Source organism: Opisthocomus hoazin, chromosome 3 (genome assembly GCF_030867145.1).
Source record: "Opisthocomus hoazin isolate bOpiHoa1 chromosome 3, bOpiHoa1.hap1, whole genome shotgun sequence".
NCBI classification, from domain to species: Eukaryota; Metazoa; Chordata; class Aves; order Opisthocomiformes; family Opisthocomidae; genus Opisthocomus; species Opisthocomus hoazin.
Window position 1 is genome coordinate 105554863 of NC_134416.1, and position 14417 is coordinate 105569279.

General features: G+C 48.1%; 1 protein-coding gene across 4 annotated transcripts in view; it reads right to left on the bottom strand.

Annotated features, from left to right (window-relative positions):
• Positions 1 to 2345: 2345 nt before the first annotated feature.
• Positions 2346 to 14417, bottom strand: part of RNF152 (ring finger protein 152) — a 42742-nt gene continuing 30670 nt past the window's right edge. For 2 of the 4 annotated variants that reach the window (XM_075415320.1, XM_075415319.1), the window contains one exon: positions 2346 to 3688. In XM_075415320.1, the coding sequence (XP_075271435.1) occupies positions 2798 to 3409 (612 nt within the window). In that variant the 5' untranslated portion in view covers positions 3410 to 3688 and the 3' untranslated portion in view covers positions 2346 to 2797. Of the gene's footprint in view, positions 3689 to 10428; positions 10442 to 12322; positions 12436 to 14417 lie in introns of those variants that run through there. The other 2 variants (XM_075415321.1, XM_075415322.1) reach the window with 2 other exon arrangements.

Genomic DNA, 14417 nt, shown 5'->3' on the forward strand with positions numbered 1-14417 from the left:
CATACTGCACCCTCCACGTAGGGAAAAAGAGGGGTGGTCTTCAAGACAGCCGTTCTCCGCAACGCCAGAGAAGCCTCGGCCTCAAGAGCTTCAGGCGGGCAGGCACGGCCAGGAGAAGGTTACCGTCACCAGTACTGCATCTCCATCTGAACATGAGGAAGAACTTCTTCCCTCTGAGGGTGACGGAGCCCTGGCCCAGGCTGCCCAGGGAGGCTGTGGAGTCTCCTTCTCTGGAGATATTCCAGACCCGCCTGGACAAGGTCCTCTGCAGCCTGCTCTGGGTGACCCTGCTTGGGCAGGGGGTTGGACTGGGTGACCCACAGAGGTCCCTTCCAACCCCCACCATCCTATGATTCTGTGTGACCTGCCCTTTGACTGCCTCGTGGTTTTGTGAGGCCACTGACAACTCAAGACAAATGCAGAAGCTGGTGCAAAATGCATCAGCGCTGTTCTGGGAGCATCTTCCAGCTATGCTCTACGCTCCGGGTACACCCATCTGTTGCTACAGGGCATAAGGCAGTAGAGGGTTGAGTCCTATAACTGGTCACTTCCTGAAGTCTTATAAAGGCAAGATATTTTTGTTTTTTGTGAACTGGCTTTTCTCTACACAATAAGCAGCACAGAGTGGATGTCAGTAGAAACCTGGCTACCTACCGGCGACAAGAGACTAGCACGTTCACAAGACGCGTTTTGGAATTCCGGCTGCTCCCTACGGCTGTTCCCTTCTCCCTGCGGAGAGGTGTCTGTGCATTACCATACTCATAAGTCAGGCTCAAGGCATGCTGCACGCGGGCTTGGCATGAAAAAGGCATTGAATGTGTTACCCGAGGAGTTCCTCTCTTCTGTGCTACGCATACATATGACAGCAGATAAAAATCAGCACAATGGTTCCTCTCCTTACCATGACTCAACACACACCGTTAAGAATTAAGCACCGTATATGCTACTCATCCATTAACAGGAATCAAGGAAGAAACACGGTGATTTGGGAACAGGGAGGGGAAGGAATCCAGCATGAAGTTAGAGGTATGTTCCTGACAGAAGTCCTAGCTGAGGATGTTCATTGTGAACCAGCAACTGGATTTTGTGACGTAGCCAGAAAACCACCGATGCCTACAGGGCCAACTGCATAGTCAAAATTATGTTCTCCGGTGTTACAATATGGCATTGAGCAATCTCTAATTAATTATTAGAAAGAGCAGCAGGTAGACAAGAGGTCACGCTTCAGCAAGGTTATGCTTTGTACTTGCAAAAAGAAGCAGTGCAAATCAATAGCTTATTTCTGTCTTATTAAAGGTCTGTCACGTGCCCCTTGATCCAGTCCCTAAATCTCACAAATTTCATCTTTCAGACTCGCCAAATACCCAAACTATTTTACCTACGAGCAGTACGACTAAAGCTAATGGGACTGCTTAGAGCAAGGCGCTACCACAGTGAAGGTTTGGGAATTTGGCTCTATCCAAGAAGTGAACTGCAAATAACTGGGGTTTCATGACATTCAAGACACCTCCTGTGGGTTTTTCCAAACACCACCATTTATAAGACTGAAATGCGGGAATAGGCTCTGTTCTGCTCACCCAGACATTCTGACACCAGGACAGTCACGGTGGGCACGAGGGGGTAGCCCACCCAGTAGAGAGTTAGGCTGGGCTGGGTTCTCCTCCCGGCTACGTCACTGCCTCTTACGAGGTGACTGCACATAAGGGTCCTCGGTCTCAGCTGGGATGGTGAGGCTTCCTTAGAGCAACTCCTGTGTTACACCATCCATGGGTGCACAGTTGCATCTCCTAGGAAAGAGGGAGGCAAAATAGGTCTAAATTCCTTAAAAACAATTAAGAAAACCCAACCTCTACAAAAAGAAAGAACAATTGGCTATCACGTCCTTGCAGGAAGGAGTCCTAGGGCTTCTCACCACCCATGTCTTCATTAACAGCGATGAAGGCCAGGTCCTCAGGAAGCCCTGCTGCCATACTGGAGGTAAAACAGTACGTCCAGTGTTTACCATTCAGAGCCATCCTTCGCGTGAAGCCGGTTAAGCAGAAGTATTTTGGCTGCATTTTCAGGTATTCCTCCTAGCCCACTTTGCTTCCCTGCTCAGAAGCTCCTTCAAATAAAAGACGCTGGAAGCGCCACTTCCCTGTAGCTGAAAGAAATGGGGAGAAACAGAGAGGCAAGAAACACACACCACGGAACGGAACAATCGCTTGCAAAACGTTTCCTTTTAAAAACTATCGTACAACTTGCTAACTGAGTTTAATCAATGTGCAGTTTAAAACATACAAAATGCCTTACCAGCTAAATGATTTCTCGGTTTTACAAGTCTCCCTCCCTCCCCCCCATTAAAAAATAATGCATGAGTGGACTGGTATTGAACACCTTGTACAGTCGCGCGCCTGTTCTCCTTTAATTCTACATGGAGCAGGTTTGATTTTAATCTACTGTGTTTAGAGAAGAGCTCATACTGTATACTTTACAGTATAACCAGCTATATAGAGGTCTTTAATCTTGTAACACCATTAAAAAAAAAAAAAATCACTGTAAGTTGCAGTCCCTTTGATAAATGATTATGGTGACACATGCAGTCCTCCTCAGTGCCGCTGCCGCCGGACACGGGACGTGATTTTCTCTGCACGCTGCCCGACGCCGCACGGCCAGGGGCCACGGCCGGCGCACCGCTGCCCCGGCACACAGTGTCCTGCAGTCACTGGGCAAAGCTGCAGTGAATTGTCTCGCTCGATACCACCACCACCACCGACCCGACCCAACCCCTGGGGGAGCGCACCCCCCTGTCCCCGCCTCAGCCGCAGGAGATCACCGTGAAGCGCTTGGAAATGCACGACATGTTGTGGAGGACGATGCCCAGGAGAAAGACCAGGACGCAGGCCACCAGGATCACAGTGCAAACCCCCGACCAGGTGGAGCTTTTCACAACGCCTCTCCGGTCCGGCTCCTCCGCTCCCGCCTCGCTGGGGAGGCCGCCCTGCAGCGGCTGCTGCTCCGTCGGGATCGTCACCATCGCCAGGGACTTCTGCTGGCTGCCGGGCAGGAGGCGGCAGCCAATGTCTCCGGGCAGCAGCGCCCGCTCCTTGGAGAGGGGCAAGGGCAGCATGTAGCACCCATTGCTGGGGAGTTTGATGAAGACTGGGGTGTGCTCCGAGGTGTGGGGGATCGCAATGACGGCGATCACCTCGGGGTCATCGGGCAGCTGCGAGACGGAGTACCCCGGCGGCAGCTTAGTGATGCCACGGCACCAGGGGCACCGCAGGTCCTTCTGGCTGGTCCTCATCTGCTGCAGGCACACCGAGCAGCAAGTGTGCTTGCAGTCCAGCAGCTTGGGCCGCCGGCGGGGGCTGTAGTAGTTGAAGCAAATCTGGCACTCCAGCAGAGAGTCCTGGGACAGGGTCTCCATGACGGCCGCCGCAGGGAGGCACGGCGGGCCTCGCAAGGAGCCTCACCGCAGTGCCCCGCAGCCAACGCTTCTTCTCCTCAGGGTCTTCTCCTCAGGGCAGCACCTGCCTTCCCGCCCCTTCTTCTCCTCAGGGCAGCGCCTGCCTTCCCGCCCCTTCTTCTCCTCAGGGCAGTGCCTGCCTTCCCGACGCTTCTTCTTCTCAGGGTCTTCTCCTCAGGGCAGTGCCAGGCAGCAGCTAAGGAGAGCACAGGAAAACGTCTGGCCTGAACCTTTCAGCACCTGAGGCAAAGAGAAAAACATGAAGGAACAGGTGACTTCCAGGAAATGGTGGGAACAAAAGAGCTCAGCTCAGGGGGAATGAAAACTGGCGCTGACTTCATCATCTGGAAGGAGAAACAAATTTGTGACCCTGAGCAAGAAAGCTTCTTCCTGCTGGCTTCACCAAACCACCCAGCAGCAAACCTTCAGCCAGATCACTCCTCTTTTTTTTTTTTTTTCCTTCCAACCCATCAGCTTGCTACTACTCAGTTATATTTACACCCATAACAGGAGAGGCCGTAGCTCGCAAATCAGGTCCTTCAGCATCTGCCTCCAGTCATATTTTCAGGACTTTTCAGGCCTTCCTGCACCTTAACAATTCTTCTCATTTAATCCTTTAAACCCCTGAGGATTTTTAGCTATTTGGCTCAACCGCTAAGTCTGCATGCAAGGTGGGGGGGAAAGAAAAATACGTTTAAATGGATGCATTTGCACAGGCTCCTCAAGTTGTGCCTGTGCATGAATGAGGGACCAGGTAAGTATACTCACACACATTTGTGCACAACAAAAAGGAATGGCACGTGTTTTAGTCAAATTAACTGTTTTCCTGGTTACACGAGCGGCCTGCGAACACATCCCTCTGAAACAGACACTTTCTCACTGGGGGAAACTTCACCTGAGACAAAAGGCTCTGTTCAGACCCAGGACCATTGAATGACACGGAGAATCATCTGTTAATGTACTGAATTAAAGGCAAATTCTTACTAACCTGGTTTTAAATTATTTACTATAAAGGGATACTTTGCATTTTCCCACTTATTTCTTACATCTATGCAAAAACAGGCAGCTGTGTTTACTTCCACAGTGAGCTGTTCAGTTTTGTTTGATTTTGGTCACTCCAACGCATGACAAATATGGAGGGGTGACATTTTTACAACTTTTTGCTTTCCCTTCCTTGCTGTATTTGAAGAGGTATCAGTTTGAATTTGCATCCAAAGAATACAATAAAGAAAACCCAAAATATCTGCACAGTGACCTTTGATATTCTCTTCTTGCAGTGTTACCCTCCAAGAGAGGTAACACCTGAGGACCACAGCTGTCAGAGGACGGTTTCCTTTCCCTACAATTATTTCTTGCTCTTCCAATCATGGGTGACGTCGGTGAAACAGAACTAACACAGTTCCAGCAGAGAAGGCAGGCACAGACGTCGGGTTTGCAATGCAGGACGGCCCTCTGGACCACACCAGGTTTGCAGTGCAGGTCAGCCCTCTGGACCACATCACCTCACATCCCGCTGCCGGCAGTCACCAGTAGGTGAATACAGAAAACTAAATACACACCATCTCCTCAGACACTAACGACTTGTATCACCGACGCGGGCTCATGAGGCTCATGGGCGCTGAGGGAGCCCGGCACTGCCACACAGGCCACACCGAGGGGCAGTGGAAGGAAAGGAGGGGAGGTTTTATCTTCTTTATCCTCTCTTTCCCATTACTATCTCCACATCCCTACGGCACAGGCAGGCACAAAGGAAAACTTTCAGAAAGGGTCACTGGAAGAATGGCGTGCAGCTGAGAAAGAAAAATGGAAGAGAGCTAACCACAATGCTAGGCAATTCCCAGCTGAAAAATATTAAGAGACAAAGGCCAGATTAGAAATTAGTTATAGGAACTCGGGAAGGGATCACTGAAGCCATCAGATCCAGTTTTCAGCCACAAGCAACCCAGCAGTTTTACATTTTGCACAGAAGCATCCATACAAAATCTTCACAGTTACGCACTGCCCAAGCCAACCTTGAGCTCACAGAATCACAGAATGTTCGGGGTTGGAAGGGACCTCTGTGGGTCACCCAGTCCAACCCTCCTGCTGAAGCAGGGTCACCCAGAGCAGGCTGCACAGGACCTTGTCCAGGCGGGTCTGGAATATCTCCAGAGAAGGAGACTCCACAGCCTCCCTGGGCAGCCTGGGCCAGGGCTCCGTCACCCTCTGAGGGAAGAAGTTCTTCCTCATCTTCAGCTGGAGCTTCCTCTGCTTCAGTTTGTGCCCGTTGCCCCTTGTCCTGTCACTGGGCACCACTGGAAAGAGTCTGGCCCCATCCTCCTGACACCCACCCTGCAGATATTTATCAGCATTTATTAGGTCCCCTCGCAGCCTTCTCTTCTCCAGGCTGAACAGCTCGGACATTACAAGAGGCAATTCTGACCAGCTGTACCTGCAAATCTACCAAAAAAAACCAGGTATAACAACAATATCTCAGTATTATTATGAGAAAAAGCCACAGTGCCTGGAAATTCAGAAAGTAAGGTTTATGTTTAAAAGCAGAGTGGAAGTACTCCTCCCGCAGATGTAAATCCGTATCTCTGCATAGAAGCTCTGCCCTCCGCATTTTGTACGTCGATGAACTGACTGGTTAAGTTCTCTGACCTCATTTAGATGTCACCTGTGACCACCTCTCACCACGTACAGCGCTAAAGGTAAACCAATTTCTATTGGTGTGAATGTGACTGGGATCAAGATCATATTTCTGACCACATATCCTTCTCTAGGAGCCATATACTCACGCGCTATCAAGCCCCTCATCCCTGTCCCAGTGACAGCCTTACAGCAGAAGATCGGTGCTAGAAGAGAATGAGATGAGGTATTCAGAACTGAAGAATAAAATGGGAGTCACCTCCAACAGCGCCCCAAGGAAAAAGAAGAAAATCCATCCCAACAATATGATCTCAGCTGGTTTGCACGCTAATTAATGCTGTAAAGCATTTCTCCAGGAAGCCAAAGTTTTAAAGCATTAGTGCAATCTATAGGCAGAAAAAGGAAAAGAATGGAGCCAAATTAAAAGGTTAAGATAGGGCTTACCACCTACCTGACATACATTGTTCAGATAGGTGAGGATATGTTTACAGAAGCTGTAAATGTAGTGACAAGCTGATTTTGACCTGGTGCTGAATCAAGGAAATGGTCACTCCCAGCTCTGTGTCTTGAAGTTACACTTTTTTCCATTCCTTTTTCCCTCCCCAGAACAAAACAAACATTATTTCAAGTACCAAGGTTGCATTGTGCATATACCTATACCGAATTACGACACTTCTTACTTCCCCAAAATGTCTCAGATAACGATCAGTGGTGTATTTTGACAGATCAGTAGTAGCAAGCAGTAAGCAGAGAGGTTAGCATGATTCCTTCAGAATGTATCTAAAGACAAGTTAAAGAGTAGCCACAGCCAACTAATCCCTTGGCCTTTGCTGACACCGCCTTGTTCAAAGGTTGGACGTGCAGCTTCATGGGTGCAATGTAACTTTATTCCCAACCATACCAAAAGCACCACAACCCTCCTGCACTCTGCCACAGCTCAATTTTGGGATAAAAGAAAGTCAAGCCATCATCTACAGTCAGAATTAAACTGCATAATATCTACTTGATTCATTTCACAATATGTAGTTAGGAAGGAGAAGGCCACAGGAGCTCTCCAGTACTCTTCTACCACCTTAATAACTATGCCAAGATGTGATACTGCAGCAGACCTCCCCTTGGACAGGGGATTGAACTCTCTGGTTTGTGCCCAACGCACCCCCACACCAGCTGGAGGTACTAAGCTGTCACAGGTGAACACTTTGCTCAAAGCTTACTGAGACCGGACTCTCCTCAGCACTTCAAGCACAAAGACCAAGAAGCAGCCAGGTGCACATGAGGGCATGGCTGACATCAGCCTTGGCCAAAAACATTGTTTTGTCATTATTTGCTCTTGTCACCCTGTGACGCCCAAGGGGGGCAAGGGGACTGTTGATGGGAAAACAGGGGGAAAACAGTCAGAAAAGACTGTCAGGAGTATCTGTAGATCTCTGCAAGGGAGACAGTGTATACATATGTGTGGACAGGGGCACACACGTGGAAGGAAGGGCTGGGGACTACGACAGTGGAACCACACACACAGACAGAAGCAACTGCAACTGCGAGTAGCAACTCTGCCTGGCACAAATCTGACAGCAACTGGAAGCTCTTCAGGGCTGAGATCTAACTGGCAACACAAATGAAAACTAACTGGGTATGAAAATCCACAAGCTCCAAAACTCAAGTGTCAGAAAAGCGCAGCAGGAGCAAAGGAAGCAAGAAGAGATAGGCCTTGCAAAGAAGCTTCGGGAGACCTCTCTGCCTGCCCCGCACCCTCTTCCCCCGGCCGGCGAGACCAGAGATTGGCAGCAGTTACAGAAACCCAAGGAGGAACCTGCGAAGCCGATGATCCCTGCAGCCAAAGATCGAAGTACAGCTGGGTGGCTGAGAGCACGGCACAAAGGTGCAGCTTCCTTCTGCATGAGCCAAGAGTTTTTAAGATTTGAGAAATGACCGTGTGACTCAAGAGCAATAAAGGGCTGGAGAATAAAACAGATATTTCAGCTGTTTGTCAGTCACGCTATCTGGTCTGCCAGTACCTTGTCGGAGGCCACAGCAGAGGCCCAAGCTCTGGTGTTTCTGGGTGAGCAGGAAGCCAGGAATGCCAAGGCACCAGCTTTCTACTCCCTGAGGAGGAGGAGGAGGAAGGGGCATCTGTTGCTCTCTTGCAATTCATAGCTTCCCAGTGCAGTGTAGGGAGGTGCTGCAGGAGGTGAACAGATGAAGGTTGCTGCAGCTACTACAGCACAGCTCCAGACAGCGAGAGGAAGAAGAAAGCACAGGTTTGCGGCAGAGAAAGCTCTACACAAACCCTACATATAAAGTGGTCCCCAACTGGACAGGTCAGAAAAGACAGCTATTTTTGGAACCCAGTGCAAAGAAAGACATCGAACATCCACGATGGGAGTTGGACAAGTCAGAGAACAGAGTAAAGGCAAATGCTTGCCTATTGACATATTTTTCCTGTGTCAGGACAGCTCCAGCGATACTAAGCAATGGAAACCACAGCCTTGAAGGGATGCTGCCTCCACTGGAGAACTCAGAACTATCTTCACACATACTTCCTAAGTTGTTAGGGAACCAAATTACATCAACTTAAAAGCCCCAAAAAAATACTTTAATGATGCCTGTGGAATCTAATACAATTCACAGAAGATTAGACATCATATTACATTTTTTAAAGACTGGCTTCGGGGCATGCTGATGTAGTTAGCTGATCACTGAAAAAACTTCTCAAGAACTTTGCACAGACTCATGCACATAATTAGGCATGCTCGACTTTGTACAGCAAGGTTAACAACAGGCTTTCAGCAAGGCAGGGCACTGACGATACTTCACCTCTCTCAAGGAAGGTTGATTACATAAACTCCCCAAACACATTAAGAATTCTTTGACAGTATTACTTAGCATGTATGATTTATGATGAAGAAAGATCCATTCCTTCCAGTTGCCCTTAGGCTGCAAAGGAGATGTGGGTGAGGGAGGAGTACTGTTCTCAATAGGGGAACTGCAAGAATCATCCGCCCACAGATATGGAAGGAAATGTGTGCTAGACTTGCTTCAAACTGGTAGTGAGGAAGAAGGAATATATTTAATATTTGGAAGCATTTTTGCTATAAAAATTAGCATCCATGTATGTTTGCAACATGTTTTTGGACAAAAAAAACACATTGAGGCTGCTGCAAATGCCCAGGACCAGGACGTACTACCTGATTTCCCCCGAGTATCCTTCACTAAATGATACTATTTATTTTTAGGCTGTTCTGTAGCACTAATTACCATAGTAACAGAGAACAGCACAATGATTAATTAATTTATTCATCACAACACCCTTGTTAAGAGAGAGGTATTATCATCATTATATCCTTTCATCATCTAAGAAAAGAAGCAGTTGGTCCAAGGTCATGCAAGCACCACCCAGATTGCCTCAAAGCTCCTGGACAACTTTATCACACCTCCACTTTTCACCTCATGAGCCACCAGGCAGAGGTGACAGATCCTTTTTTGCAACACAGAATCACAGAATCATTACGGTTAGAAAAGACCTCTAAGATCATCAAGTCCAGCCATCACCCCAACACCACCATGCCTGTTAAACCATGTCCTGCAGTGCCATAGCTACCCATTTTTTGAACACCTGTACATGTTTTCTGAACACCTAACCCACAAAGCTCAGAAAGCCACCTGCTTCTCCCCATCTCTTCCAGCTGGCTGCACCTCTGTGGTACGCCTGAGATATTTTTGTGGCTTTCTTTGAATGTATCAGATTTTCCACAGGCCACGAAAATCAGGAGAGCCTGTGATCCAGAAGTCAAAGTATCTCCACAGAGACAGTTCATCCACCATGTAATGTAGATTATAACAGAGAGACTATACGCATTTTGAGGGACATAAATCTAACAAGACAAGAAAGTTAATCCATTCTTCTCTCCAGAATTAACTATTTACCAGGCACCTTCCTCTAAGCTAGGCAGCCTATACCCACCATCTTTTCCATGTAGTTATTCACAGTTGCACAGAAATATTGCAGAACAAAAGCATTTCAATTTGGCCAAATCCTTCACCATTGCAAGCTAGCACTGTTCCTTTAGCTTTAGTCCTGCCCTTGCCAAGATGAGAACCAGATCTACACACTCCTGGATGCACAAAGCCACAAAAAATAAAGCTGAGTGAAACTGAGTTACATGAGCCTACCACGTCCCGTGAACCAGCGCCAGAGGATCCATCCTGATGGAGACAGAATCTGCTCTGGATGATCTCAATGGCACAGATCCAACAGGACAGCCGCTGTCCTGCCCCTCTAGCAGCTGAGCGATCGGAGGTGGACCACAAAAAAGGAGCCTAGTTGCAAGGTACCGTCCCACAGCATTTACCTCAAAAACTGTCACCAGCCAGCCCTAGAAACAGGAGACAGAGGCAGAAAGGTCACCCAGAGGAATGTAACTAGATGCAGAAGTTTATGGTTTTGGAGCAAAAACAGATCAGGCGAAAACACCAACCTCTGGTGTTTATAGAAAACAGAGAGAGACTCACACGCTGCTTGTTGTTCCATCTCATGTTGCCAGCTCAGCTGCTCCTTCCTTTTATCTGGAAACTCTGACTCGTCCACGTTCTCTGGCTCCAAAGACCTTATTCTGGTCAAATATGACCAGGAAAAGCTGCACTTTGTTCCAGCAGCAAACACTGCTAATCACCTGCAACATGCCAGCTCAGCAAACGACGGGTACAGTTCCTTACGGCTGAGTCAAAACAACACAGCTACGCTCATCACACAGCTTCACACGAGGTGTTTTACCAGTGAGAAACACTACTTGAAACCAAAATATTCCACAGAAATGCGCCTGTTTCAGACAGGCAGAGACAGAAAGCAGACAGCTTTCCTGCCCACCTAGCTCCTCGGCAGCCTGGAGGTCCTGGAGCCCAGGCGGTGTGAGCCTGACCTGCTCCTCACCACTCCAACTCTTGACATGTCTGCAGGTTTTTGACAAGGTCACTTGTCAAGCTGCTCCAGAGCTACGGTTCCCCAAATCTCCCAGGCTCCTCTCCAGGCTGGCAGAGCACAGGGGACCCCCAGGTCCACCTCTGCCCTGCTAGAAGGAGGGTGAAGGTCCTCCTTGCCACTTCTGCTGTCCACAAGTCCCAGCGTTTCTCTGCCTGCATGAGGGATGCATTAACTGGATGGATGAGAGACCTGACTGTGGTCCTAAGACATGCCAGCACAGGATATTAAAAGGTTCTTCCCGATCTGCAAATGAAATCTCCAGCACTCAAAGCATCCCAAGGGATGCTCCTCATTTCTGCAGCCCACTCTGAGCACAACACTTGCAGGGCCATTATCACCTCTTTTGCTGGCTCCTCTTAATTATGCCTGACTCACTCCTAAACCCCAGGGTGAGAGGAATTAAAAGCCAGGTTTTTCCACTACTAGGTGAGAGACCCATTTGCCATTCAAACTAGCATCAAGAGGAACGGGGGGGGGGGGGGGGGGGGGGGGGGGGGGGGGAAGTGGTGTGAAAAGAAGTCTACCCCTCACCCCCTGAATAAAAGCAGCACCAGTAGTTATTTATGATCAGAACATAAGTTAGGTGGTTGGCAAAGACAGATTTAGAAGTTGCTTCCCTAACTTCAAGTGAGGTCACAAGTTAAGTCATTAAGGCCAAAATCCCACAGCCTTACAGGAGGAGCAACTCACCCTCAGTAACAGCTTTTAAATGCAATGCAGCATCTTCTTTCTAAGAGATTTTCATTTACGGCAACATGACAGAATTCTGTGGCATTCAAAATGCTGAGAGAGATAGGGGCATGAACCACCTGATCACTTAAATGACAAATTTTGCTCTCCCATTATAGCTTTATGCTTCATCTGCCATTGATAGAATATGCCTGATACCTGAAGGGAACCTTAATTAAAAGATTCTTCCCTCCCTCCCCTGAGGATCTGGTATTACACTTATAAAATACATCATCCAAAATTAAAAAAAAAAAAAAAAAAGCAATTTTAAATACAGTTCAAATGCAGACGTTTCTCACTGATACAGGTCAGTGGGTGATGGGGTGGGAATCTGCTTGAATTAGTGTATTAAGACACCGGTCTGTAATTACAGGAGAGTGCTACAGCTCTCTGAGGTCACTGAGTGGGTTTTGATAAAAGAAGGTCAAAACCTCCCTGCCTGTGGGCCCAAACAGGAGCAACGAAAGGAATCGATACCCACACGCTCATACACCGCCTATGCAATCCAAAAACTGAGAACTCCATTTCACACTTACCTCAGGAAACATGAAAGTCCTTCAAATAGCAGTATTAATTCTTGCAACTGCGCTGCGCGCTCCCGCCCGGTACAGCCCGCCTGTCTGGCACGCTCTGCGCTCTCTGATTCCGTGCCCCACGCCACGGAGCAGCCACCTCCACGCGGCTGCTCTCCAGGGCTGGGGTGGTTTGGGGTTTCTTTTGTTTGGGCGTGGGAAGGGGTTGTTTCTCTTTTTGCTTCAGAAAAAGGGGGAAAAGAAAGTGCAACAGACCTAGGGGAATCAAAATAATACATCCTTTTACATTGAAATAGATGGGATTAATAAATTAGAAAACATTTTATTAGAAGCCACACAACAATAAGTAAGGAAATTCTCTTCTTTCATAGACCATAAAGATGCAGAATCAGGTTTGAAGGAGATGAGACAGGGCAGGGGAGCTTTTTTCATCTTTTTACCTTTCTCCTGAAATCTGCTAAGTGGGCAGCACAAGAGACTAAAGCCCTCTGTTTAAAAAGAGAAAAGGTGCAACAGAGGTCCTAACACAGAAGAACCACTTCCAAGAGCATATCTTGACAAGAGAGTGGAAGCCAACTAACACGCCTCCTCAAGGTCAACTGCTATGTCATTTCCTAATGCAGACAAATCGTGATCTTCACGCGTTTCTGATCTCTGATAAGCGCTACAGCTACTCCAGGTCACGGCACTGGTCATTCTGGTTTGCAAAGGACACCGAAAGGAACTGGAACCGATCCAAAAGCTCCTTTCTTATTGGCAACTAATCATTCACCCTGTAACTCTCTGTCCGCCAGTAACACTAATACCACCCTCACCTCCTGAATTCTGGGAACGGTCCAGCTCTCAGTGCAAATATGGATCACAAGCAGAGTTAGACCGAGCCCGAACTGCATACATATTGATGATTTCCTATTTCGTGATTTATCTCTCTGCCTTTACACCAGTAAAATACTCCAACAGAGATTTAGCAGGCTATACTGGATAAATAATTTCTCCCAGCACTTCTCCCAAGCACGTGTTCCTACCCGTGACCATAAACACTCCACAAACTCCAGTTCAGACAAGTGATGAAGCTCTTGGCCTGACATGAGCCACAGAAGTTAATGGGATGACACATGCTCTTGAGGTCAGTTGAACATTTACATACTTCACACACTATCCACCAACACAACCAATACAGCACTCAGTGTCAGCAGCTGCAGGCAGATCAAGGTAATCTCCCCGTGCAGATGCCTTCACTTCCCCTGCTCCTCCCTGAAGACACGCAACCTGAGGAAACACAACACAACCTACCCAAAACAGCTGCAACTAAACCAACTGGTTGCACCTCAGCTAACCTGACCAGCTCCACATCACGACTCAAACCCCTGGTACCACTATGGAAAACTTCAGACTTAGTGGTGAGACAACAAACTGACACCAGAAAGGCTCTCAGCTCTCTCCTTCGTGCCCATCAACATGGACATGCCCATGAGAAAAACGAGAAGACTCCCATGGATGGACTGCTAGGATGAAGCCTAGAACAGAGTGAGGGGATTTGCATCTCTCCCTTGTAGGAACCAGCATCATTTGCAGACAAAAGCAGTCTCACAGCTAAGCAACGCGGTGTTCTCGAGGGCAACAACCGTAACTCGGGTTAGCAGCTCAGGTTAGCACCACCACAACCCTCTCCGGTGGGCCGAGATAAATTACAGCTCTGGGAAACTGAGCCCAAAGCTGCAGAGCTGCTACCCTCTCTGCTCTGGCAGCCACGCTGTGATGGGGACCGGCAATCGGCTGCTCAAATGCTCAGGCACAGGAAGATAAACTGTTCTTGCCCATGTTATGTGAAATCTACTGCTGCTTTCCTTCACAGAGAAGGTATTCAATTCCAAGAGCCACTCACCTTCTGTAGCTGCACGAAGTTTATCAGACCTGCCAAGCTTTGTCAGGTTGTATTCCATTCTTTACAGCGAGTTTCGAAGTTCGGGCCAGACATCACCCATTATACTTCTGTCAGTCAAAGTCTGGCTGCTTTTGAAACATCCTGGTGGGAAAATACCCTCCATCTGGCAGCACTCAACTAACAGTACACGGCATTTTTGCTGCATGAAGGAGT